The 27,560-nt window shown below is 51.2% G+C and overlaps 1 protein-coding gene across 8 annotated transcripts in view; it reads right to left on the bottom strand.

The window, feature by feature from the left end:
- Positions 1 to 3,468: 3,468 nt before the first annotated feature.
- Positions 3,469 to 27,560, bottom strand: part of MPP2 (membrane palmitoylated protein 2) — a 34,992-nt gene continuing 10,900 nt past the window's right edge. For 4 of the 8 annotated variants that reach the window (XM_032279467.1, XM_032279465.1, XM_032279466.1 and 1 more), the window contains 11 exons: positions 22,007 to 22,125; positions 11,373 to 11,525; positions 11,072 to 11,221; positions 10,391 to 10,618; positions 9,552 to 9,683; positions 9,339 to 9,444; positions 9,183 to 9,251; positions 8,778 to 8,939; positions 7,872 to 8,074; positions 7,366 to 7,494; positions 3,469 to 6,123 (listed from right to left, as the gene is read on the bottom strand). In XM_032279467.1, the coding sequence (XP_032135358.1) occupies positions 5,947 to 6,123; positions 7,366 to 7,494; positions 7,872 to 8,074; positions 8,778 to 8,939; positions 9,183 to 9,251; positions 9,339 to 9,444; positions 9,552 to 9,683; positions 10,391 to 10,618; positions 11,072 to 11,221; positions 11,373 to 11,525; positions 22,007 to 22,125 (1,628 nt within the window). In that variant the 3' untranslated portion in view covers positions 3,469 to 5,946. Of the gene's footprint in view, positions 6,124 to 7,365; positions 7,495 to 7,871; positions 8,075 to 8,777; positions 8,940 to 9,182; positions 9,252 to 9,338; positions 9,445 to 9,551; positions 9,684 to 10,390; positions 10,619 to 11,071; positions 11,222 to 11,372; positions 11,526 to 11,844; positions 12,193 to 22,006; positions 22,126 to 23,939; positions 24,098 to 27,560 lie in introns of those variants that run through there. The other 4 variants (XM_032279462.1, XM_032279463.1, XM_032279468.1 and 1 more) reach the window with 4 other exon arrangements.

Below are 27,560 nucleotides of genomic sequence, written 5' to 3'. Positions count from 1 at the left end.
TTTCACTGAACAGAAGTTTGATATATTTTTTTTTGTTTTAAAGACGGAGTTTCATCATGTTGGTCAGGCTGGTCTTGAACTCCCGATCTCAGGTGATCCGCCCGCCTTGGCTTCCAAAGTGCTTGGATTACAGGCGTGAGCCACTGCGCCTGGCCCAGAAGTTTGATATTCTGATGAAGTTCAGTGTGTCAATTTTTTCTTTTATGGATCATGCATTTTGGTGTTGTATCTTAAAAATCTTTGCCTAACCCAGGGTTACAAAGGTTTTCTCCTGTTTTCTTCTAGAAGTGTTACACTTTTAGGCTTTACATTAGACTTATGGCTGAACTTGAGTTACTTTTCATATATGTGTATGAGCTGAACAACAACTTCTTCCCTTCTTGCTCTCCTCCTCCTCCTTCTTCTTCTTTTTTCTTCTTCTTCTCTTCTCCTCCTCTCTTTCCTCCGCCTTTCTTCCTTCATCTTCTTCCTTTTGTATATGGATATCCAACTATTCCAGCACCATTTGCTGAAAAGGCTGTCTTGTGCTTCCTCTTCTGAACTGACATTGCACTACTTTGAAATCAGTTGAACATATTTGTGTAGGTCTATTTCTGGCCTTTTCTGTTCTATTGACCTATTTATCTATCTTTATGCCAATACCACACTGTCTTGATTACTGTAGCTTTATAATATGTTTCAAATTCAAGTAGTATAAATCCTCCAACTTTGTTCTTTATCAAAGTTTTTTTTGCTCTTTTAGATTTCTAGTATTTCCACGTAGATTTTAGCGCCAGCTTATCAATTTATACCAAAAAAAAAGCTTGCTAGAATTTTGATTGGGATGACATTGATTACATAGATCAGTTTGGGGAGAACTGACATCTGAACAGCATTGATTCCAGTCCATGAATACAGTATAACTCTATTGATTTAGGTATTTATCTTAGTTTGGGCTGCTGTAACAAATTGTCATTGTCTTCGCGGCTTCTCAGCAACAGAAATCTATTTCTCACAGTTCTGTAGGCTGGAAGTCCAAGTTCCGGATGCCAGCATGATCAGGTTTTGGTGAACACCCTCTTTTGGTGTAGTGAATTCTTATACTATTATGCTGCCTTGGCATCCATTTTACATATAAGCTGGACTTTCTCATACCAGAAGCAGGGCTTGGTCACCCCTGAAACCGTTTCCAGTTCTCTGTCCTCAATTTGGTTGATCCCGGTTCCTACGCCATACAGCTGCTTCCTGGTGACCACCTCTCTATGAGAGAGCTAGATACGACCTTCCTGGCTTGCCATGCTGACCCCCACACCCCACATGGACTGTTCAAATATGCCACAGTGACTACCTCTCAGTCACAGCATGACTCCACGGAACTTGTGCCTGCTTGCTCTAAACTCATCAATTAGAACTGCCTATGGCAAATTTGCTTGGGTGAACCCCTGGACTCCAATAAAGGCTTTGGCCCAAGGCCTATCGCCCACTCTCTCCTGCTCCCACTCAGTGGTTGAGCTCCTTACCACCTCCAGACTTTTCATGGGCAACCAGTAGATGCCCCTAATGTCTCTGGGACTTGTAAGTAATACATGTCTTCTGTTTCATGCATTTGGGTTTCACTTTCTCATTGTATCTCACCTGACTGACACACTGTACCTTAACTTTCCCCTGACTAGGTCTCTCAGAAAATTGCTATCTCAAGCTGGGCATGGTGGCTCACATCTGTAATCCCAGCACTTTGGGAGGCTGAGTCTGGTGGATCACTAGAGGCCAGGAGTTCGAGACTAGCCTGGCTAATCTGGTGAAACCCTGTCACTATCAAAAATACAAAATTAGCCGGACATGGTGGTGCATGACTGTAATCCCAGCTACTTGGGAGGCTGAGGCCAGAGAATCACTTGAATCCAGGAGGTGGAGGCTGCAGTGAGCCGAGATCGTGCAACTGCACTCTAGCCTGGGTGACAGAGTGAGAATCCGTCTCAAAAAAAAAGAAAAGAAAATTGCTATCTCAGCTTATGGCCACTGTCAAGAGAGACCTCAATGCCAAATTAAAAGAAACCATGGGCCAGGCATGATGGCTGATGCCTGTAATCCCAGTGCTTTGGGAGAGAACTGTTTGAGCTCAGGAGTTCAAAACCAGCCTGGAAAGCAAAACGAGACCCCATCTCTACAAAAAAGTTAAAATAAAAAAAATTAGCCACCACATGCAGCTAATTTTGTATTTTTAGTAGAGGTCGGGTTTCACCATGTTAGCCAGGCTGGTTGGTCTCAAACTCCCAACCTCAGGTGATCTGCCTGCCTTGGCCTCCCAAAGTGCTGGGATTACAGGCGTGAGCCAGCACGCCCAACCAATGTCATTTTTCAACCTTTGTCCCTCTCCTTCCTCTCGCTGTCCCCAGCCTCTATTGTTGCCATCTTTATGCCCATGTGTACCCAATGTTTAGCTCCCACTTATGAGAAAATATGGTGTTTGATTTTCCATTTCTATGTTAATTTGCTTAGGATAATGGCCTCCAGCTGTATTCATGTTACTGCAAAGAACACTTTTTTTTTTTTTTTTGTATCGCTCTGTCGCCTAGACTGGAGTGTAGTGGCATGATCTTGGCTCACTGCAACCTCTACCTCCCGGGTTGCTACTCAACCTCCTGAGTAGCTGGGACTACAGGCATGCACCACCACGCCGGCTAATTTTTGTATTTTTGGTAGAGACAGGGTTTCACTATGTTGGCCAGACTGGTCTTGAACTCCTGACCTCAGGTTATCCGCCCTCCCTGGCCTCACAAAATACTGGGATTACAGGAGTGAGCCACCATGGCCAGCCGATTTCATTATTTTCATGGCTGCATATTATCCCATGGTGTATATGCACCACGTTTTCTTTATCCCATCCACACTGATGGGCACCTAGGTTGATTCCATGTCTTTGCTATGGTGAATGGTGCTGCAGTAAGCATACAAGTGTAGGTATCTTTTTGGTGGAATGATTCCTTCTCCTTTGGGTAGATGCCCAGTGATGGAACAAATGGTAGTTATATGAGAAATCTCCAAACTGCTTTCCACAGGGGCCGAACTAATTTACATTCCCACCAACAGTGCATAAGCACTCCTTCTAGCCTGCAACTTCACCAGCATCTGTTATTTTTTGACTTTTTAGTGACAGCCATTCTGACTGGAGTGAGATGGTAACTCATGGTGGTTTTTATTTGCATTTCTCTGATGATTAGTGATGTTGAGCATGTTTTCATACATTGTCCACTTGTATATCTTTTAAGAAGTGTCTGTTCACGTCCTTGGGTCCAAGCACTTAGAAGGAGCATCTTCCGGGGATGGGGGAGTGTGGACGGGCAAGGCAGAGAAAAGGAAGACATCACAGAAAACAAGATGTGTTGCTCTGACTTCCATCTTAGACTCATCTGTGCTTTGCTCCCCAGCTTTCACCCTTTCCCAAAGCCATCCACCCAACCCCAACCAAAGACAAGCAGAGCCAGAAGCCTTTGCTTTCACATTTAATCCAAGGAAAAGAAAGAAAACCAGTCAGTAAGAAAACTCAAGAATTGGATGGCTGAGGGAGGGGACAGAGGAAGGGCATTGGAGCTAGGACTAAATGTGGACAGTGGGTGGTAGGATCCTCACTCTCCCAACGTCCCTCAAATACAAGAGTCCACAATGAGGGGCAAGGGAGAACAGAGTCACAGAACTTATGTGGTGGGCACACACACTTGTTCCAACCCAGCTCTGGCCCTGGCCCAGGTAAGCCAAGGACTGACAGCCTCTGCTCCCACCCGATAGGTGCCTGGGAGGGGTATGGAGTGGAGCTCAGGCAGGGGAGGTAGGAGGCTGTTCAGAGAGGAAGGACTGAGAAGAGACAGGAGGGAAGGGGCCCAGGCCTGTCCCTTGGGCATCACTAGCAGTGAAGGTGCCACGAGGGCAAGGTACCCACCCCATCCCCATCAGAGTTGATGGTCATTTGGACCAAGGGGGCAGAGGCAGCTGCAACAGCAGACCCTTCTCTGCCCTTATCCTCAAGTCCCCCAGGGGAGGTAGGAAGTGTCAAGTGACCCCATGGCCTCAGGTCAGCAGGAAAACACCCTATTTCCTTCCCACTCCCTTAGGCTGAGGGTGATGCCAGGGAAAGCTGAATCAGGATGAAAGGACACTAAGAGAGAAGAGGAGCAGGAGGATGAGTGTGTAGCGCACGCGGAGCCACACCAGCGAGATGGGGGCAGGCCTGGCCTTTCCACCCATGTGTATACCCTATGCAAATGCAAATGAGATTCCTAATATAAGAAATATATTCTAACATTTGTAATAAATATTCTGTTTATTTTCCCTCCCCTTCCCTAGGAAATGGGCACACAGTGGTTCAGGGGCCAGCTTTGGCTGACGCTGCAGCGAAGACTAATTAGACACTCAGAGGAACTGGGAGGCACAGGGGTTTGGACTCGGGGTGTCCCAGGTTGTCCCCTCTGAGGACAGGCTCACCCTGGGAAGGACTGCAGAGAACAATGAAGGATGAGATGCTCAGGTACATCTAGGACAGCATTCTTCCTTAAAAGGGAGTCTCCTATTTTACAAAACTGCATCCACAAGGACAGCAGGGAGGCATTTAGGGCAGGGAGACAATAGGACAGTGGAGGAGACATCAGGAGAGGACCAGGGCTTCAGAGTCTGGGATCAGGGACTTATAAGAAATGAGGGCTGATGGGGAACCCCCCCCCAGAAAGGGGCCCCAAAGAGTGACCTTCAAAACAAAACAACCCTTTGCTTCCTCCCCAAACTAAACCTGACAGACAGACAGACAGACAGACAGACAGAAAGACAGACAGACACAGACACAGACACACCAGTGCCAGAGGCACAGACAGGCGCCGAGCACACACGCAGAGCCACAGGCTATGCAGACTACAGTGTGAATGGCGCCCCCTGGAGTCGTGTATGAGGAACTTGCTGGAGGGCAACTGTCCTTCAAAAGCCCAGGCTCCCAAGGTCCCCTCTGCACTCCTCAGCCCCTCCAACCCCGCAGCCCTGATGCAACTGGGCTACCTGGACCTGGCTAGAGAGAAAACCAAAATGGACCAAGGTCAAGGACACAGAGCCCAGACCTGTGCCTGCTGTGGGCCATGGAGAGCTTGGGGCTCTTCCATCGGTAGCAGCAGGTTCCTTGTCACAGGGCTCAGCCCTCCATCCCACCCCTACCTGGGCTGAGCCCACTGGTCCCTGCCAGCCTGGCCCTGTGGGGAGCAGGGCTGATCTGTCAGGACACATCAGAGAAGTCTGGAGAAATTTTGGCAGTGAGAAGCTGTGGATGAGGGAGGGACCGAGCAGTGTCCACCCCACCACCCTAACCCCTTTCCGAGGGAGCTGGGAGCTGCACTGCTCTGCAGCTGTGGCCACTGGCTCTCACTCTGACTCCTACAGCCTTCAAGATGGCACCAGGCTGGCACCACCACCTCGGCCTGCCTGGCTGCCAGTGGACCACACATTCTCCTGGCCACATGGAAACAGCCCAAGGCCTGCTCCTGCGACACAGGGGTGAGAGGTGGGAGGAGTCCAGGAATGGGGTGGGTGTGGCCAGTCCAGAGGAGAACTGGTGACTGGGGAGAGGTGGCGGGGGCAGTGTACCTACTAACCATGTGGTCCCAAAGCAGCTTTTATCTCCTCTGGACTAACCATTATGGAGATGACTCTGACACATTCCTGCGAATGGCTTGGCCCTCAGAGAGAGCTATCTCGTGGCTAATGAGCATTGGGAGTGGGCAGCACCTGGGCACCGGATACCCCATGAATGCCCACCTCCCTGGCAGTGCACACCCCTGTGCTGAAGCCACACTTAGGGCCTGCTGGGAGCTGTTACCCAAGGAGAATCAGATATGGGGGTTAAGGATTGTGGCAGGGCTCACAGGTCAGGAAGGGGATGGATTCAGGTTCTGGGTCTCAACCCAGAGGGGGCAGAGGACCAGGTGAACAGGCTCAGTAGACCCAGCTGACAGGCACCCACTGGGGCTCTGTCCGCAGCTTCTCCATGGCCGCCTGGAGCTCACGGAAGGTCCTCTCCAGGTTGCTATTGACCAGGCAGAGGTCAAAGTAGTGCCCGTAGCCCCTCTGGATGCGGCTGCTCTCCTCCACTGTCCGCCTCAGGTCCGCCTCCTGCCCGGGCACAAGGGGACCTCCCTACAGTCAGTGCCACAACTCACCCCCACTGTCAGAAGGAGCTACAGCTGCCCCCACTCCCCCTCCCGCAAGCCCAACCCTGGAGTGGACTCCCTGGCTAGGGAGGCAGGAGTCCCTCTCTGCGTGCCTCAAAGTGGCTCACCATCAACCACAAACAGATGGTGGGTGAAAGGATAAGCTTTAGTAAGTGCCAATCACACCCCTAAATGCTTTGCAACCCACATAATCTTCACTGCAGCTCTGCAGAGTAGGATTAATTCTTCCCCATTTATAACAGAAAATTAAGGTACAAAAAGGTCACACAGCCAGTCAGTGGCTGAACAGGGTCTGCCTGACTCCCAAGCCAGTGCTCCCTCCTGCCTCGCCTATGCAGCATGACAGGCTGGTACCAGGGCAATCCACAAGTGCCCAGGGCAACTTCTACCCTCAACCCTGTGGAAGCTGGCTGGGCAGGGGTGGGGAAGGGTACTTGACAACTGACTTAAATAAGCTGAAGCCAGCCGCATCCCAGCAGCTCCAGTTGGCCACACCTGTTGCCAAGGAGGAGGTGCCCAGAGTAGGGATCAAGCAAGGATCCATCTGCAGAAGGGTACCAGCCTGGACAGCCTCTCCTGAGCCCCAGCCACACTGACCTGGGGCCTGTGTGCTGCAGCACCAGGCATGGCCAGCAGAGGGACCCCTGAGCTCAGAGCTCTGCAAACCCTCCACCTCCTGGGTAGGCATAGCAAGACCTAGGGAGGAGGGAGGCTGGAGTCCTGCAATGCGGGCTTGAGGCCTCTCCTCCAGGCGCTGCCTGCTCCCTGATGCTGACTCACCCCTCCAGCCAGCCTTCCCACCTCTGGCTTTCTCCTGCCCTTCCACTTTCCCCCAGCTGTAAGCAACCCAAGCTCCCCCGGCCCACCTCCCACCTCTTCCACTGGCCCTCTGAACTCCCTCTGGCCAGCACTGTCCCTGCAGAGTGGGCAGAGCATGGGCTGGAGTCAGAAGCACATGTGCCCCATGCTAGCTGTGTCCCTGGTTCACTCTGAGACTTTGGACTTCCTCTCTTAGACCTCCCCTTCCACATCTATGCAGGGGGGACCACGTCCTGCCTCACTGATAACTGGAGCAGGCCCCTGTTCCTCCCCAACACCACCTCCTTCTCTCTGTCAGCTCAGGCCTGTCCCCCACCACTCTAGGCAGCCATCAGACCCCTCCCCCGCACCTCAGAGCCCTCACCGTGAGCTGCTTGGTAGACACCCCACTCTCCAGTGCAGCCCTGTTCATGGCCCGCAGGGTCTCGAAGTCTGGGGCCTCGATGAACACCACATAAGGGACAAACTCAGCTGTTCGTAGCACCTTCACCGCCTGCAGAAGGAGAAGGCAAGGTAGGGAGCATATCCCCATGTCTGTCCTAGGAATCAGAGGAAGGCTGTGAGGGTGACCAAGGTTGGGTGGGCACCTAGGAGTGGATGAGAAAGGGGTGCCTGGGAGTCTGGGACATGAGTACCGGGATGAATGACAGGCAGCTGGCAGGTGGCTGGGGTGACTGGAGGAGACTAGAGAAGGAGTGGGGGGTCTGGGAGGCTAAGGAAGGTTCCAGGTGGGCTGGGTTCCTAGCAGTGGTTGAGGGCAGAGGGGGTACATGGGTGTGCTCAGGTGACAGGTGCCTGGAACTATATGGGGGAGCACTGAGGCAGCAGAGAGGACATTGGGCAGGCTGGGAAGGAGCAGAGTGGCCATACCTGGGGGTTGACATCCAGCACACACACTTTCCCAGCAGCGACCACGCCCCGGATGGAGTCGATACGTGTGCCATACAGGTTGCCCTCGTATTCGCCATGTTCCAGGTAGCGCCCAGCACGGATGTCAGCCTCCATCTCCCCACGGGACACAAAGCTGTAACCCTGACCTTCCCGCTCTGAGTCTTTGGGCCGCCGGGAGGTGTCTAGGGGGATGGAGGTAGGTGGGGCTGAATGGGCACAGGCAGGTCACAGCGCCTCAGGCATATACACACCCTTACCCGGGCTCCCGGTTCCCAGCCTTGGGGGTACAGTCTGCTCCCCATCTGCCAGTACTGTTGCCTTTGCACACGCCTGCCCCCACCCTCCCCACTGGCACTCACAGAGACATGAGGTGGTATCCACGGTCCAACCCAGAGCCCATAGGTGAGAGGCTGAGGTCTAGAAAGGGCAATGCATAGCCCAAAGCCACACAGCAAGAGCCAAGCAGACCAAGGCAGCGCTCTCAGTCCTGCCTCTGGCAGCCAAGAGCTCCCACCACCCACGCTGGCTCTGCCACTAAGAAGCCCTGTCTTCCACAAGGCTACACACGCGCAGCTCATAGCCCTGTTTCACCTGGGTGCACAGCTGGGCACTCACTTTCTTCATGGCTTTCAGCAAGAGAAACAGAGAAGGAAAGGGGACACCAGCCCAGCCCGCTAGGCCACCTGTTGGCAGGACACCTCCCTCACCTTTCCCGAGCCTGCAGTTCCTCTCCCTGCCCACAGAGGGCGTGCACCCCAACCTGTGCATCCAAAGGAACCACCTTGCCTGGCGTCCATGAAGATGCCCATTCGGTGGACCCAGCCCTGGCCCCCGGGGAGTCCCTGCTCTCTGTACCCCACTCAGCAGGGCCCAGCCCCCACTCACAGGGCACCGTGGTGCCATAGCGATCTGGATCCCACATGATGAGCTTATTCTTCAGGCTGCGCCGTCCCACGCCCTGAGCCCCAATCAGCACCAGGGTTTTCCGGCGGAATGGGGGCATGCGGGCCACCTCCTCATAAATGAGCAGCTCATGGCGGTCAAACTCTGGACACAGGGAGATGGTACTGCTCACCAGGCTGCATGGTGAGGGGGTGCGGAGTTCTCAGGGAGGCTGAGGGCAAGAAGGCTTGGAACAGGGGAGCAGGGAGGAGCCGGGCAGGGCCTAGGGACACAGCTGGCAGCATCTGAGCCAGGTGAAGGGTGAGCATCGTCATAGGTGAAGGGTGGGGACAGGGAGGGCCATGCCATGTTAGAGGAAGACAAGGGAGGGGATGCTCTGATACCCACCTGCATTCTTGGTGGTCAAATACATCATTCGCTTCTTTTTCTTTCCTGAAAGGCTGCCGCATAGGGTCCCTGGCCATAGGGAGATGGGTGAGTGAGGCAGGCAGGGCCCTGTCAGATCCCAGACTGGGGATGTGGGGTTGGGGGGGGTCCTCCTACCGGAGTTTGGTGTCAGCTCCAGGTCCCTCTTGACAAACGCTTTCCGCTTCTCCTCCAGCAGCTGGCTGGGGATGAGGCCGGCACTACCCCCTTCCACATGACACGCCTGAAACGGACATGAGACCATGACTGGCCTGAGCAAGAGGACCCCTGCCTGTGCCTCGCCCTCCCATGCACCACACCTAGAGAGATGCAGGGGTGCCCGCGGCTCACCTGCCACCAGTTGGCATCGTCCTGGTTTACGATCTGGAGCAAGTCCCCAGCATTGAAGTGCAGGCCTGCTTCCTTGCAGGGGATGAGGCTGTCTCGGGCCGGGTCATAGTCAAAGTGGCATTTCACAAATACCTGGGCCCGGGGATCGGCAAAAAGTCAGGGGAAGGGTCAGTGGAAGGCTGCAGGTGGAGGTCTACCCCATGTCCCCTCCCTTCACAAAGATGCAAGGGGCAACGGAGCCACCCCTGCAGGAGTGACACCTCCAGGCCTGCCCCACATGCCTCCCTGGTGCCAGCCTCCCTTTGCATCTAGTACTACAGGATTCAGATCTCAGGACCAAGGATGTGGGAACAGCAAGTAGGAAACAGGACTCTGGCACCTAATCCTGGATCCCTCCCTCCACTCACCCTCTCCCCTTGGAGAAGGGTTCTGGGGGAGGGTGAGAAAGCCAATAGGAGAGGTGGACAAAGCAGCCAGACCCCCAGAATCCACCAACCAGGAGATAGCTGTCCAGGACATATGACAACCCCACCCTGCACATGCGCACAAACATGTGAAGAACGCTGACCATGTTGCAGGTGCTCTCTCATACACTCTGGTACCCCAGGCTGTGGCTGTGTGCATAATTCGAACCAATGTGGAAGCACATGCAGGTGCAGCAGAGGCAGAGGCCTGTCCATGGCTGCGGTCAGCTGCCCCCTGCAGGTCCCGCCCCCTGTCTCCCCTGGAGGAAACCAATAGGGGAGGAGGTCCTCAGTGAGACCTGCAATCCTGACAGGCAGGAGGCTCAGCCATCCCTTGGGCCTTGTGCTGGGTGGGGGGCTGGCGGAGGGGCCCACCTGGCGGGGAAGATGGGGCTCCTGGTAGCTAGGCAGGATCTTGAGGATGACACTGCCACTGGCATTGCGCAGGAGCTCCTGCAGCGCTCGGGGGTCACTGCCCACCAGCTGCCCGTTCACCTCCTTGATGATGTCACCCACGTGCAGCAGGCCTTGCTGAGCCACCATGCCCCCGTGCAGAATGCGAGCAATCACCAGCTCGCCGCCCTCCACTCGGAACGTTACACCCTGCAGGTCGGGGGAGTGTAAGATGAGGCCCCAATTGTTCCAAGTCAGAATCTTCAAATAGTCTCCTAATAGCTCCTCCATTCCTGTCCCCATCCACTCACCTCCGCCCAGGCCCCAATTGTTCCAAGTCAGAATCTTCAAATAGTCTCCTAATAGCTCCTCCATTCCTGTCCCCATCCACTCACCTCCGCCCTCACAAAGTCCTCTTCCATCCTTCTGCCTAAATTCTTCACTTATATCAGGCACTAACGGGGAGAAGGGGGCAGACTGGAGAGGCGTGGACACGTACGTATGCAGTGTCTGTGGTCTCCTGGATCTGCGTGGGCCCTTTCCTACACAAAGCTGGCCCCATCTTTATCTTCAGCACTCGCTTGACCTTTCTTGGCCCCCCATTGGTTATTCTCAGTTGTGACCCTCACCAGCCCCACCTCTGGCCCTGCCCAGCGTCCTCACCAGATGTTCTCCGGCTGTCTTGCGGATGCCCACCATGCGCACGGCGTCAGGAGGTACAGGCTGGTTGCTGAATGTCGGGTCCAGGCCAGGGCTAGGGGGTGGTGTCTCATAGGTCTTTGAGGCCACAGAGTCGTGCGTCTCCAGGAGGGACTGGAGGGTGGTGGGAAGAGAAGGGCCAATGGGGCATTGCCCGGAGGTCTCTTCCCATCCCAGCTCCAACTTCCTGCCAGCCCCTCCAACACCAGCACACCCCAGTCCACCCACCTCCTGCTCCCTCACCCCAGCCCCAGCAGCAAGGAACCTGGAAATGGGGCTCCTGGAGGATGCGAGCCAGCTCTGCGGCCGTGCTGCTCTGCTCGGCCAGCTGTGCCAGGTCTCGAAGGATCTCCTGCACCAGCTCCAGGTTGTTGTCTCTCACGGCCTCCAGCTTCGTCTCCTCCAGTCTCTCGTGGGCCTGGGGGTGGAAGCAGAACAGGTGGGCCTAGGAGCTGGCCTAGGAGCTTCCCCAGGAGCCCTGGGACACCAAACAGGGTCCTCCCTCAGCCCCAGGCATTTTCCTCCCCCCGCCCCCAGCTCCCAGCCTCAGCTTCTCACTCACTCACGCACAATCATATCCACACGTGTGTACACACAATCATACCCACACGTGTGTATGCATTCCTTGCTGTCTCCTTTCTTCCTCAAAATGACTAGGACCTAGCTTAGGGAAGGAAGAAATGAAAGGGCAAACCTTCCTTTTCATCCCCTTGCCACAAAGGGTCATTAAAAGTTACTAAATTGTCCCCAGCTCCCAGGACCCTATATGCATTGGAGTTTAAGGGCAACTTCTTCCATTGGACATCATGATTGGGTGAGGACTTGAAGACCCTGAAGCCCAGGATGAGGAAGTTAGGGAGGTGGAATAACATTCCCAGGGTCACTGGGACTTGAACTTGCATCTCCAGGCCCTCAACTCAGTGATCCCAGTGAATGAGGGGACAAGAAATCAGCACATGGTACCAGGAGCAGGCCCTGTACCTATCTGTCGCTCTGATGGCTCCAGGTTCCAGCCCAGTGGAGAGTATTAGGTTCAGTGGGTCAGGAAGAAAGGAATTCCATTTCTTTTTTTTTGAGATGGCTTTTCACTCTTGCCCAGGCTGGAGTGCAATGGCATGATCTCAGCTCACCGTAACCTCCGCATCCTGGGTTCAAGCAATTCTCCTGCCTCAGCCTCCCGAGTAGGTGGGATTACAGGCATGCGCGACCATGCCCAGCTAATTTTGTGTTTTTAGTAGAGACAAGGTTTCTCCATGTTGGTCAGGGTGGTCTCAAACTCCCAACCTCGGGTGATCCACCCGCCATGGCCTCCCAAAGTGCTGGGATTACAGGCGTGAGCCACTGCACCCAGCCCTCCAGGAATTCCATTTCAAGAATATAGATGAAGACCTTTTTTCCCCTCTGAATCTTTGAAAGATCACTGCAGACAACATACGCCACTTTATCCCAAAGTATTTAAGCATGTATTTCATAGGAACAAAGCCATTCTGCTCTATAAACCACAATACCATTATCACCTGCAAGAAATTTAACATTGATACGTTAATATATTATGTAAGACAGTCCATATTCAAATGTTCACTCTTGTCCCAAAAGTATCCTTTATCGTTCCATATTTTCAGGATCTAATTGATCATATGTTGTATTTGGTCAGCACATCTCTTTATTCTCCTCTAACACAGATCCCAATAACTTTTAGACTTTCAGGACATTTGTTGCTTTTTGTTTCTGTTCTTATTTTACAGAGACAGGGTCTCACTACATTGCCTAGGCTGCTCTCAAACTCTTGGCTTCAAGCGATTCTCTCGCCTCAGGCTCCCAAAGCCTGGGATTAAAGATGTGAGCCACTGCGCCCAACCTAGACATTTTTAGACTCCAGGCCAGTAGTTTTTAGGATGCTCTACCACTAGATTTATGTGATTGTTTTCTCATTATTAGACTTGAGTGAGTCCTTTTGACAAGAGTTCTAGGTAGGTGATCTTGTGTCTTTGTCTTTCCCACATTTTGAGACTATGTGACCATTCTGTTAACCCAAAATCCTTCAACAGTGGATTTAGCATGAATTTATGACCCTCACCTAAATGAATTATTATACTGGAGGTTGCAAAATAGTGACTACATAACTTCCATCATTCCCTCTACATTTATTGGCATTCTACTATAAGAATGAGCTTTTCAGCCAGGCGTGGAGGCTCATGCCCATAATCCCTGCACTTAGGGAGGCCAAGACGGGTGGATCACCTGAGGTCAGGAGTTTAAGAAACAGGCTGGATAACATGGTGAAATCCCGTCTCTACTGAAAATACAAAATATTAGCTGGGTATGGTGGTGAGCGCCTATAATCCCAGCTACTCCAGAGGCTGAGGCAGAAGAATCGCTTGAACCTGGGAGGCGGAGGTTGCACTGAGCCGAGATCATGCCATTGCACTCCAGCTTGGGCAACAAGAGCGAAACTCCGTCGTAAGGAAAAAAAGAATGAGCTTTTCTTTGCTCCCTCCCACCCCACTCCTCTTTCTCTTCTCTCATATCACTATGAACTTTTATTCCACGTGTTTGAATATCATTATGATCACTATCTTCATTGACCCCGTTTATCCCAAACGTGTCCAGTGGGGGCCCCTTTCACACCTCTGTCCTGTTCACATGTTCCCATCTTCTTCCCTTCCCGCACAGGCTCATCTGATACTTTCCCTACCCCAGGTCTGGAATCAGCAATTTCTCAAAGGAACCCTGACTCCTTTTGACAGGGAACAATATTTAGAAACCAAGATGTGGGTACTCAGTACCCATTGTTTCTAGGGCGTCCTTTCTTTGGTAACATTAGTAGATACTGATGGCTCCAAATAAAATCAAACTCTACAGGATTTTTCTCATCTTCCCCCACTCCATATTTGTGTCTTCCTTCTCCTTCAGTGTGAACTTAGTTCCCAATAACATCAATATATTTACTTACTTGTTCTGTCCTTCAATATTCAAAGCAGTTTCAGAATTGCTGTACAACCGCTACTATCTATCACAAATCTATTGAGTAAAAATCAGGAGGGAAGGGTCGTAGGGGTGTAAGAGATGAAAGACTACACAGTCAGTATAGTGTACACTGCTCGGGTGACGGGTGCATCAAAATCTCAGAAATCACTGCTGAAGGTCAGGCACAGTGGCTCACACCTGTAATCCCAACACTTTGGGAGGCCAAGGCGGGTGGATCACCTGAGGTCAGGAGTTTGAGACCAACCTGACGAACATGGTGAAACTGCATCTCTATTAAAAATACAAAATTAGCCGGGCGCGGTGGTGCACACCTGTAATCCCAGCTATTCGGGAGGCTGAGGCATGAGAATTGCTTTGACCCAGGAGGCAGAGGTTGCAGGGAACTGAGATCATACCACTCCACTCCAGCCTGGGCAACAGACCAAGACTCTGTCTCAAAAAAATAAAATAAAATAAATTGCCCTTTCTTTCTTACATAAAATTGTACACATTCTTTGATACCCTGGGGCTTTTGTTTAACTGGTTTGTTTTCTGGCTTTTTACTGAAAAATATGCCATGGAAATCAGCCCATGAAACTGCATGGAGATCTTCCTCTATTATTATTATTGTTGTTGTTTGTTTGTTTGAGACAGAGTCTTGCTCTGTTGCCAAGGATGGAGTGCAGTGGCACAATCTCCGCTCACTGCAACCTCTGCCTCCCAGGTTGGGATTACAGGCATGAGCCACCACGCCCGTCCTATTATCTGAAATACTGCATTTGACTCCACTGCATGACTGGATTCCTGTAATTTATTCAACCAATCTCCATGGGAACTTAGGTTGTTTCGAATACTTTGCTATTGCAAATAATGTTGGAGTAAACGACTCTGGCATAGTATTCTATATCTGTGGAGATCTTCCATGTAAATTCCTAGAAGTCTTGCAGGGTCAAGCAGTAAACACATACGTAATTTTCTTAGATATTGACAAATTCCCCTCTCTGGGACTGGGGCCAATTTGCCATCCTGCTAGCACTGTATGAGGGATTTTCTTGAAGCTCACCACCAGAGTGTTGATCAAATATTTGCATGTCTGCCCATCACATGGAGGAGAAATGATCTCTCAGTGGGGCTTGCTTTGCATTTTGCTTACTATGAGTGAAGTCAAGCATCTCTTCACATGTCTAAGGGCCATGTGTATATCTTTTTCTGTGAACTGTCTACTCATGTCTTTCCCAGTTTTTCTGTCAGGTCTTAGTTTTTATTCTTTTCCCCATTTTTAAAAATGTTTTCTATTGGGAAAATTAGTCCTTTGTGATATCTCTTGCAAATCATCTCTCCCAGTTTGCCACTTGTCTTTTCACTCTGCTTCCGGTGTTTTTGCATGCAAAAAAAATTTAGATCAGGTGCAGTGGCTCACATCTGTAATCCCAGCACTTTGGGAGGTCAAGGAGGGAAGACTACTTGAGCCCAGGAATTTAAGACCAGCCTGGGCAACACGGCAAGCCCCTGTTGCTACAAAATATTTTTTAAATTACCAGAGCATGGTGGCATGCACTTGAGATCCCTGCTACTCTTACTTGGGGGTGCTGAGGTAGAAGGATCACTTGAACCCAGGAGGTTGAGGCTGCAGTAAGCACTGTTTGCACCATTGCACTCCAGCCTGAGTGACAGAGCAAGACCCTGGCTCAAAAAAAAAAATTTAATGTGAGTGAATTTATTAATCTTTCGTGCATCTGAATTTTGAGGGCTAGGTTTTTTTTTTTTTTAAAGGGAGGGCTTTTCCCGTATACAGAGCCTTGTTTTCCTCTAGGACATGTATGATTTATATTTTCACAAAGAGATCTCTGATCCACTTGAAGTTTATTCTGATATATAATGTGAGATCTGGATCCACTTTGATATCTTTCAATATGACTATCCAGACATCCCAATACCATTTATTAAAAATTCACGACTGGGCACAATGGCTTACATCTGTAATCCTAGCACTTTGGGAGGCCAAGGCAGGAAGATCACTCGAGCCCAGGAGTTCGAGACAGCAAAACCCCATCTCCATTTTTATTTTTTTCTTTGTTTTTTTTCCCCCCTCTGACTTTCTTTTAACAGCACCCCATCTCCATTAAAAAAATTTTTTTTAATTTAAAAAATTCACAAGAAAACTATTGTTTGATTTTTTTTTAGGAGGTGTGAGAATAGTAGTGTAACTTTTTTTAAGAATCCTTTTCGGTTGATAGACATAATCAAACACAGATACAATCTATTATGGCTGAGATCTATTCCAAACAATGGAGGAGAGAGGGAAGGGGGTGAAGGTATGGAGGAAACAAGATTTGTTAAATGCTGAAGTGGGGTGCTGGGTGATGGAGGTTCAGAATATATTTTTAAATTTTTTCATAATAGAAAGCTTGTTTAGCCATGAGATAGTGAGATTTGAATAACACCTCATAGGACTGCTGTGAGGAGTTGATGAGATGGACACAGTGCCTGGCACACAGCAGGTGCTCAATCAAGGTTAGATCCTTTCTGCCTTCTCTTTTCCCAAACAGGCCAGGGAACAGCACCCCACATGGTCCCACTGCCTCCTAAAGCATCCTCTGCCAGGTGGGCAGCATTTTAGACTGACACCCACAGCCTACTGGGGAAACAGACAACTAATGGAGCAAAGGAATAGCACTGGGGACAGGAACAAGCCCCAGAAGGTTGGTCTTCCACAGAGCCCTGTGTAATGTTCAGTCGTTTAGCTCGGCCCAGCCCACGGAGCCCCAGAGTGAGGGAGGCGTCCTGGCTCTATTACCCCTGTGCCGGACAATGCTGGGAATCAAAGCCCCAACAACTGAGTTTCAAGAATAAACAAAGGCACTCAGGCAGCAACAATTTCACCATGGCAATCCTTGCATGGCTCTTTTGGGTTAACAGGAACCAGCTCTGGCCCAGGTGTCCTGATGTGAGCATTAGAGAGGTCGCTCATTTTGACTTTAGCACCATCTGCTCCATGGATGGAGGACAAGTTTTCTGAGGAGATGTGTTTGATCAGGGGGAAGCTAAGGTGCCTCCTAAGCTGCTTACCTCCCATCTTTGACTCAGTGACATTCCCACCAGGGGCTAATCCATTCCTCCTCCTGTGGCCACCCTGGACGTTTTATACCCACAGATATGAAAACACAGCTCTCCAAGCTCAACCTCACAGCCCAGAGAAAACTTGAAACATTTAATCATTCAAATACAAAACCAACACTTCAGTAAGCTGAACTAAACAGTTGATTGACCAGCACCAAGAACACTCAGCATGTAGCACAATTTGCTACACACTTTTTCGGACTTTCAGAATTGGATGAATCACAACCCTTGGTTGATAATATGTTCTCAACATTGGTTTGTGCATGGCTTGTGTTAGTTAGTATTAAAATAGATTTTTTTTTTTTTTTTTTTTGAAATGGAGTCTCACTCTGTAGCCCAAGCTGGAGTGCAGTGGCACACGCCCAACCAATTTTTTGTATTTTCGTAGAGACAGGGTTTCACCATGTTGCCCAGGATGGTCACAAACTCCTGAGCTCAGGCGATCCACCTGCCTTGGCCTCCCAAAGTGCTGGGATTACAGGCGTAAGCCACCACACCCAGCCTAGATTAGATTTTTTTTAATTATATAATGAGGATCTAAGAGAACTCAGCACCCAAACTAAAACAGAAAGCTCTTGACAATATCCAACATCTAAGCACATGCCCCACTTCCCCTCCCGCCTGCAGAAAGCACCATCTTGATTTAGGGTGCTTGTCATTGCCTGGCTTCCCTGTTAAAGAGTTTTAATGTGGCCGGGCGCGGTGGCTCAAGCCTGTAATCCCAGCACTTTGGGAGGCCGAGGCGGGTGGATCACGAGGTCAAGAGATCGAGACCATCCTGGTCAATCTGGTGAAACCCCATCTCTACCAAAAATACAAAAAATTAGCTGGGCATGGTGGTGCGTGCCTGTAATCCCAGCTACTCAGGAGGCTGAGGCAGGAGAATTGCCTGAGCCCAGGAGGCGGAGGTTGCGGTGAGCCGAGATCGCGCCATTGCACTCCAGCCTGGGTAACATGAGTGAAACTCCGTTTCAAAAAAAAAAAAAAAAAAAAAAAAGAGTTTTAATGTGTCTGTATATATTCCACATACTTCTGAAATGAATACGGTTATTTTTCCCTTTATAAAAAGGGAATCGTGTCTGTCCAAATGCATTTTCTATGACATTAAAAAAAGGGAATCACGATTTTATCCATCCCTGGGGCCTGACTTTTTTCACTTAGTATTAAATGAACAATTATTTCACTTAATTTTTTTTATTCACTATTTTGCTAAGACTTATCCTTTTTCATGTTAAGTGACACATGGCCCAGAACTTGAAGAGTGATTTTAATTTCTGTGGTAGCCATTCATTTCATTCTGCTCTGAAAATCATCCTCAGCAAAGCAAGGCTAAAGCTCATGGTAGACCAGAAGCTTGGGTGGGAGACACAGCTAGGCTCGTGGTGGAGCCAGCCTGCACCCTGCTGTCTGCTCCCAATCCAGAGCCATAGCAGGCTACAAATACAAACACCACACAGTCATTTCATTGAAAAGTTTTCCCTCCAACCTCCACTTCAACCCCTCGGATCATCACAAAAGACAGGGAATTCCCATCTGAAGCCCTGGTTCATAATTAAATAGTAAAATTAAAAGCCGAAAGATGTCCCAGAGAGTAGTGTGCCAGAAAGTAAAGGAACTCTTTCATCCGAGATTGACAGATGTGACTTGCTTTAGACAATGGGCCATTAGCAGATGCAAGCAGAGGCTTAGAAAGTACTTGTGACTGGGGTCTTGACCTTCCTTGCTGGTGAGACCACCGTGTGAAGGGGGCTGAGGAGGAGAGACCACATAGAAAGGGGCCTAGTCATCCCAGACATTGCAGTTTTCCCAGCTAAGACACCAGGTATGTGAGTGAGGCCATCCTGGACCACCCAGCCCCAGCTAAGCAAGCCCAGGCCAGAAGAACCACCCAACCAACCCACAAAATCAGGGAAATTAAATCACAGTTGTTTTAAGCCACTACACAGCAGGATGGTTTTTTACACAGCAAAAGCTAACTGATGCACTGGCCTCCTCTCCACTACACCCTCTGCTTGGCATGTCCCCTTGTCAGAGCCCCTATCTTAGTTACCTCCCTAGAGCTTTATTCTTCTAGGGCCCTGTCTTGCTTTCCCAGCTCTTCCACCCTAGCCTCCACAGAGAACGAGAGTCTTCCCTGTGAACTCCAGTCTAAAGCTAATATTATAACAACTCTTTCTGAGTCAAAAAGCACTTCCACTTCCATAACCTCCACCTAGCTCCACCACAACTCTGAGGGATAGATATCATTCTCCCCACTTCTCAAAAGAAATAACTGGGCTGGGGATGGTGGCTCACGCCTGTAATCCTAGCACTTCGGGAAGCCAAGGTAGGAAGATCACTTGAGCTCAGGAGTTCAAGACCAGCCTGGGCAACATAGTGAGACCTCGTCTTTCTTTTAAAATACATAAATATTATTTTTTTAAAAAATCTCCATAGTATACCATATAAAGAAAATTTTTTTTAATTTAAAAAAAAAAAGAAGTAACTGAAGCTCAGACAGGTTGATAGATATATAAAACTCACAAAGCCAGTCAGTGGAATCTTCTGATTCCAAACCCTGTGTTCTTTCTTCTTCATTTCATGTGAATTAGTTCACACGCTGCCTTCACATGCCTCTCAGCTGGCAGATGTCCCCATTAGTAACAATTTTTCTTAATTTCTGAATGTTCCCTGACTTGGAGTCCTCACCTTGGCCTTGCCTGCGGCTGGAACACCTGCTGCTGAACCCATGTCACCCCTCCCAGATGCCAGCCACCTGCCAGGGTCGCCACCTGCTGTCTGCAGCCAACCGCCTGGATTTATGATCTCTCTGCTAGACTTGAATTTCCTTAGGGCCTTTAACCCTCTGGTTTTGTCCCTTTAGGCCCTGCCCCTCCCAGGTCCCAGGTCTATCCAGCCTGGCCCCTCTCACACTGTCTGCCACATCCCCAGAAAGAGTCAAGCCCAGTTCCAAAGGGTAAGGGAGGGAGGCCAACAGCTACTACATACGGCTTCAATCTGATTCCATTCCTGTGGGTTTTGGGGCCACTTTGCCAAGTCTTTGCAGCTGGATTTGATTAAAGTGCTTTGTCTATTAGGTTAGAAATTTGTCTATGTACACATAATCATTAAAATCGGTGAGAAAGAGGAAGCAGGTCCCATTGTCCAATGCAGGAAGCTCTGAGATGCTATCTTTGGTGAGTGGCAAATTTACATTGCAAAGAATCACTCATACAGGGACAAGGAAGAAATGTATGGTTTTTTGTTTGTTTGTTTGTTTCAATGAGCTCAGGTAGGCTCCTTCAAGGAGATTTACTTCCTGTTTGTTTCATAACAAGAGGGAGAGAGAAGTCACTGGATTGCCTGAGCCCATTAGCCTCATATTGGGGGTCTCAGAGGGGAAGAAACATCCATACTCTCTTCCACTGTGCTCTATGATTCTGGAACCATACCAGGAATTTCTTGGAAAAATCCTGAACAGCTTCTCACCAAAAACGTTTCTAGAGAAGGGAGTTTACTTGCAATGTGACACAGCACATTGATTCATTCTCAATTAGGCTTTACTCTGAGGTCCCAGGACTGGGGCATGGTGGGGCCCAGTGAAAGGAAGACAGATTTGGGCTTCTTCAGGAAAACAAACTATCTGGCAGTCCACTTCCATAATCCCAGCACTGTGCCTGGCACATGGTGAGTGTGAAACGGGTATCTGTTGAATAGATGGATGGATGGATAGATGGATGATCGAATGAGTGAATGACAGAGCCAGCCAGCAGACCCATCATTAGAGAGCTGTCGAGCGGACTGTCAGGTGGACTGGACCAGAGATGAATGCTATCAAGGGGGATTCTGCTTTGAAGGGCATTGGCGAGAGGGCCGTCTCACTCTGAGACTCTGCCATCCCAAAGCAGAGTCTCACTGTCTCATTGTGGAGACAACAGCTAACGTACCCAGAGGTGATGTGGTCTGAACCCAACTCTAAAATCAACTTTGGAAAGTTACAGATATTGAGGTTCAAGACTGCACATATTCATCAATTTCATTACCAAATGTCTATTCTAGAGAAACCCTCACACGCGTGCAGGAGCAGATGGATATGAGGATATTCACTGCAGCACTGTTTTTAAGAGAGCAAAAGCAGCAGTAACATACACATCTCTCAGGAGGGGAACCAATAAACAAACAGCTCTATTCATATATTAGAACAGGGGTTCTCAACCCCCTGGCCTGTCAGGAGCCAGGCGAACAGCAGGAAGTGGGCAAGCATTACTGCCTAAGCTCCACCTCCTGTCAGATCAGCAGCAGCATTAGATTCTCACAGGAGTGTGAACTCTACTGAGAACCAAACATGCTGGGGGATCTAGGCAGTGTGCTCCTTATGAGAGTCTAATGAATGCCTGATGATCTGAGTGGAACAGCTGCATCGCAAAACCACTCCCCCTCACCCTGATCTGTGGAAAAATGGTCTTCCACAAAACTGGTCCCTGGCAAGTGACCTTAGAAAGACATCTACACAAAATGCTCAAAGGCAGGACAAGCAAGATGAATTCTAGAGAGTCCCCAACATGTGCATGCTGGCCCCCACCAATCACATACTTTGCAGGCTGGAAGTCCCCAAACATCTGCTCATGCACTCCCTAGACAGGTGCGGGGAGAAGCCCCTCTACTGCAGCCACTCAGGTCCCCACCTGGGCATGATTTTCTCCCACAACCCCCTTCAGGGGGGCCTCTTTGTCACATGCTCCATTCCCAGGGCCCTCTGTAGCTTACACTCCATCCCCTGCTGTGCCTCCCCAGGCATAGTGCCCTTGTGCCCACCTCCCTGGAGCACTGTACCTTGGCCAGGGATCTTACTATGGGACTTTCCATAATGCCTCGAAGGAAGATCAGGTCCAGCTCTGCAGCCCCCGTGGCATTGGGGAGGGATCCCAAGTTGTCCAGAACTTGCTGCATGGCTGGGGGAAGGTATAGGCAGTGAGATACACAGGTACCAGCTGGGCACAGAATACCAAAACACACCACTATACCTGCCACTCCCCCACCCCTATGTCCCACAGAAGACAGCCCCTCCCCAGCAACACTTCCCTCCCTTCCCAGCACAGGCACTCCAGGACCTTGAATGCCTGGGGCAGTTTCCTTGGCCTGTTCTCTCTACCCTAGGTATTGCCAGTCTGGGCAGGTGGAAGGCTCCAGGCGGCTGGAAGGGACTCTGAGGTGGAGGGAGGGGAGAAAAGGAAGTGGTATCAGGTTATAGGTCCTGCCCTGCTCCAGAAAACAACAAGCTGCTGGGCGGATCAAGACCCTCCTCTCACAGCCAGGAGTTCAAGACCAGCCTGGGCAACATGGCAAAACCGTATCTCTACTAAAAGTACAAAAATTAGCTAAGTATGATGCTGTAGGTCTGTAATCCTAGCTTCTCAGGAGGCTAAGGCAGGAGAATTGCTTGAACCTGTGAGGAAGAGATTGCAGTGAGCTGAGATCATGCTACTGCTCTCCAGCCTGGGCCACAGAGCAAGACTGCCTCAAAAAAAAAAAAAGGGGGAAAGAAAGAAAACCACAAGCTCCTCACCCAACCTCTAGATGGGCTGAAGCGCAGGACTCAGCCACCTGCACCTGGCAGGCTCAAGGATGAGACAGACAGTACTTGGAGCAAGTCCCTGAGTACAGGCTCAGAGTCGAGCAGACAGCCTCACAGGAGGCTGGGCCTGCACAGCATCCAGTGTAAGCACCACCAATTCCCTGTGACACTGCCCAAGTCCTCGTCCCTCACTGGCCTCAGTCTTTCCCGCCTGTAAAATGGATGGGTTGGGCTAGATGATGCCTACAGGCCTTTCAGCTCTGAATCACAATGATCTATAATCACTGAGAAATTAACGTGATGATAGGAAGCCAAAGCTGAGGCCTGGAACACTGGCAGGAGCTAGGGAAACAGGCACTGGGGGCCTGGAATGGCTGTGGGCACCCAAAGGCCTAGGTCACGCCAAGCCGTCACTGGGATAAGCAAACTCTCAGCCCAGGATGGGACAGAACCAAGGACATGGTAACACCTGTAGCTGGGCCACAACAACGGCCCCCGAGATCTGAGGTGGGGGCTGCCTTCACTTACTGGCAGAGGTGGGAGTTCCAGGCTGTGGCAAGTTCCGGGGAAAGGAAGTGAGAAGCAGAATGTGCCCAGCTGGGGGCAGAGATGGGCAAGGGGTATCATTACTCTGCCACCCTGCCGCCCATGCCTACATCTGCATAACAGCACCCAAGTCATGGAGGATGGGTGAAGACGCACCCCCTGCCACCTCTCAACACTCTTGTCAGTGTTCCCCTCCTCCAGGAAGAACAGGAGTGGGGAGGAGGGGGCACTGGAGCTGGAGGAGGCAGAGAGATGGTTCAGGAACTCCTGGACTCCCATCTCCTTCTTCCTACTGTTCCCTGCCTTCTCCAGAAAAAAAAGTCCAAGCTTGCCCTCCAGACCCACCCCTCTTGCCCAGGCCAGGGCTTGGCATGGGTCAGAGGCCTGCAAGGCCCTCAGTGGGCTCTGAAAGAGGCCAGGGTAGGAACTCTTCCCTCCCTGCCAGGGTATACCGGATTCCCTCCGTCAATCATCCAGGGGAGGATTGAGCCAAGAAAGTCCGTGCCCTCTGTCCAGGACAGCTCTCCAGAAGGTGCCCTCAGATGACCGCTCCCAGGCCACCCTCCTCAGATGCCCCGACTCTGCTGGAGGAGGGTAGGCTAAGGGGCCAGCTGCCCCGCCCCCATCCGGCGCCCCCTTCCCTACCTTCCCTCTGAAGCTCCGCTTCCTCAGAAGAGCCCAGAGATATGCCCTCCAAGGAGGCCCCGCTGCCTGGGCTGCCTGCCATGGCGGCCCCCAGCCCCGGGGACTCCCAGAGTGGCCTCCACACCGCCTTCTGTTGCCTCCCCAGCCAGAGGCTGGCCGCGCTGGAGAAGGAGGGACTCGGCGGAGAGCCCTCTGAGGAACCAGCCAATGGCAAGGCTCGGCAGCCCTGACCACCTTGCTGATTGGCTGAAGCCCCGACTGGCGCAGCAGGGTGCAGAGCAGGCGGTAACCCGGGTGGGAGAAGGGTGGTGGGAGGGAGCCCTAGTCCCACCGATGGCCCGATCCCAGTGTGTCAGTGTCGGTGATGATGGGGAGGAGGCGGCTAACAGGAGGTTTTGGGGAGGGGGTAGGCATGGCATGCTGCCCCTTCAAGACTGGTACGGCATCCTGAGACCCTTCCCTCACAGCCAGCTTCAGAAACCCGAGGGAGAAAAGTCTTGGCCTATCTTGTTCCTGCCTCCTCTTTACTGGAAGTCCCTTCTCTAATACACCCTGGAGTATCAGAGGGCATGCCACCTCCTCCCCATGCCCTCTGACCTCTGCTCTGGCCCCTCTCCAGGCCCTGTTTCCTTTACAGTGATTGCTCAGTCAAAGAAGTCCCCAAGAAAGACTCAGCCTTCTACCGGGAGGCAGCCTCACTGGTGTGCCAGGCAAATACCTCAAGCCCCAAATGCCTCCCCACACTTGCCCAAGGTCAGCCACTGGGAGGCAGGGTACGTGGGGGAGGTGGCATCGCTGTGGGTAGGGGCGGTACCCCAGCCCTGCTGACCCCACGACTCACAGCAGCTTTCCCCCTCCCCCATCTCCCATGAGCTCTTCCCCTTGAAAAGGGGGGTGATGCCCAGAAAGCAAGTCAGGCATCTTGGACCTCAGTTCCCCAGAAAGGAAATGTGAGGGCACATTTGCACACAGGAAAATGTGTGGGCAGAAGGGAGGCACAGCTCCAGCCAGGTGCCCCCATTCCTCTGAGATCTTGTGCCCATGAGGCCACCACCAGGGTAATACAGCCTCCACTCAGCCATTCCCTGAGGAGTGGCACCAGGTTGCATTGCACCCCTGGTTGCCATGGCAGCAGGATTATACACCAGGACAGTAACCCAGGGATGGAGGACAGATTTAAAGGGACAGCTCCATCTGAAAGCAGCCCCATATCCCAACCTTGATCCAAAGAAGGGAGGGAGTCTGATGACAGGGGAAGAGGGAGCAAGGCTGCAGGTCAGGAGATGCCTGGGACAGGATCTCTAAGCTCTCAGCCCAGTGCCATTGCCCATTCATCTGGCAACCCTCAGGAAAAGGGCCCCTGACTTTACCCAAAGTAGATATGGGGTCTCCCTGCAAGAGAAATACACCCATACCCTTTCCCGCCCTTCAAACAGCTATACTGACCCATGGGGAAGGGCAGAAAAAGGACCTTGCCCTTTGCAGAGTCCAAGGCAGGGGCCTCCCAGGGAAGGAGGAGGGAAGGGAAGTCTGAACTCAGAGACAAGGACACAGCTGTCTTTCTGTCCTGTGAGAAGTATAATGATTACCAGATAATAAGGGGCAGAACCCACCATAAGATTTTTGAGGCTGGCAGCTAATATAGCTCAGGGTAGAACATAGGTTGCCCAAAGGAACAGAAACATGTTGTACTTCTTCCTTTGATTATGAGACGCCAGAAGCAGAACAACATGAAGGGGAGCAGGAGCCCCAGGAGTCCTTTGAGGAAACAGACCCCACCACCACGCCCCAAGGCTCCACTCCCTGTCCCCAATCCTCCCCCACAACCCCTATACCTCCATCGAAGGAAGCCAAATTGCTGGGCCTGCTCCTCCCTCTACAACCCAGCCAGGCACTATTAATGGGTTTACTGGGCAGCCCCGGATGGAGAGGCCATTAAGCACAGGCTCAGGGGTGGGTTTAATTAACCCCTAAGCAGCTTACAGTGGGGCCGAGGCAGGCTGAAAGAGGTGGGGAGATCCCAGGGGGCCCAGCAGGCTGGACAGGAGATGGGGGACTGAGCCTTCCAACGCTGCAGAAGCTGGGGACATTGGTGCCATCCCTCCACTGCAAGGAGAAGAGGCCTTTCCTGGACAAGTGCATCACAGTTTAGGCTGGCTCACTCACTTCACTATCTCAGAGTAGAGGGACAGGGGAATCATTCTAACCAAAGTGGCAGCCCCGGAACCTCTTGCAGAGGCATTAGCAGAGCCCAGAGCAAGGGAAGGAGCTGCATGGGAGGGGGGCATCCAGGCAGGGGGAAGTTCAGACAACTCCGAGAAAAACCAGAGCAATTCCCAGCTGCCCAGGCCTCAGAGGGCCTCTAGCACAGAGAACTTAACCTTGTGGGGTCCTACGTGCACTACCGGAGTCCATAAGCCCCTGGGGTGGAATGCAGCTTTTGTGCATGGACGCATATGTCTATGATGAGGGCTCACTGCTGTCAACAGATTCTCAGTGGCTCAGGACCAATAAAAGTTAAGAAAAGGCCGGGCATGGTGGCTCACGCCTGTAATCCCAGCACTTTGGGAGGCTGAGGCAGGTGGATCACCTGAGGTCAGAAGTTCATGACAGCCTGGCCAACATGGCAAAACCTGTCTCTACAAAAATACAAAAATTATCCAGTCATGATGGCAGGCATCTGTAATCCCAACTACTCAGGAGGCTGTGGCAGGAGAATTGCTTGAACCTAGGAGGCAGAGGATGCAGTGAGCGGACATTGCTCCACTGCACTCCAGCCTGGGTGACAAGAGTAAGACTTCATCTCAAAAAAAAAAAAAAAAAGTTCAGAACACTGATCTTGTTCCATCATCTCACCTTAGGGAAATTTCAGGTCCTCACAGGGAGGTGACACAGGGTTAATGCCAAAATAACTCAGGCCAGGCACAGTGGCTCACACCTGTAATCCCAGTACTTTGGGAGGTCAAGGCAGGTGGACGGCTTGAGCTCAGGACTTTGAGACCGGACTGGACAACATTTTGTCTTTACAAAAAGTACAAAAATTAGCTGGGTATGGTGGTACACACCTGCAGTCAGTCCCAGCTACTTGGGAGGCTGAAATGGGAGAATGGCTTGAGGGCAGTAGGCAGAGGTTGCAGTGAGCCAAGCTTGCGCCACTGCACTCCAGCCTGGGCTAAAGAGCCAGACCCTGTCTCAGAAACAACAACAACTCGGTGTCAGTGGTAGCAATGGCAGCATAATAATTATGACTATTCTTAAAAGTAACGTGCTCTCCCCTGTTATAGCCTTTGCGTCTCACCAACAGGTTAAGCAGTTTGCTCCTGAGGCTTCGCTAGTTTGTCTGGGTGGCCCACTCCCTTGTCCTAATGCCTCCTACAGAGCCATGCCCAGGTATGCCGACCTGGTATTCTCATTCCTTCACTCACAGCTTCATGAGCCCCAGAATCCCCTGTCCACCTCTGGCACATGCTGGTCTAGGGGGCAGTGACTATGAATTTCTCAGGCCCAGGCTGTGCTGCTGTAATCCCTCCACCCCCAAGCCATTCACCAAGGCCCAGCTCCCAGGCCACCTCCTAAAGGCCTGGACCCATGCCACTCCAGCAAAAAGTGCAGGTCATCTCT

Source organism: Sapajus apella, unplaced genomic scaffold (genome assembly GCF_009761245.1).
Source record: "Sapajus apella isolate SASKATOON/1434 unplaced genomic scaffold, GSC_monkey_1.0 scaffold12, whole genome shotgun sequence".
Taxonomy (NCBI): domain Eukaryota; kingdom Metazoa; phylum Chordata; class Mammalia; order Primates; family Cebidae; genus Sapajus; species Sapajus apella.
This window is presented reverse-complemented; position numbering and strand designations above follow the sequence as displayed.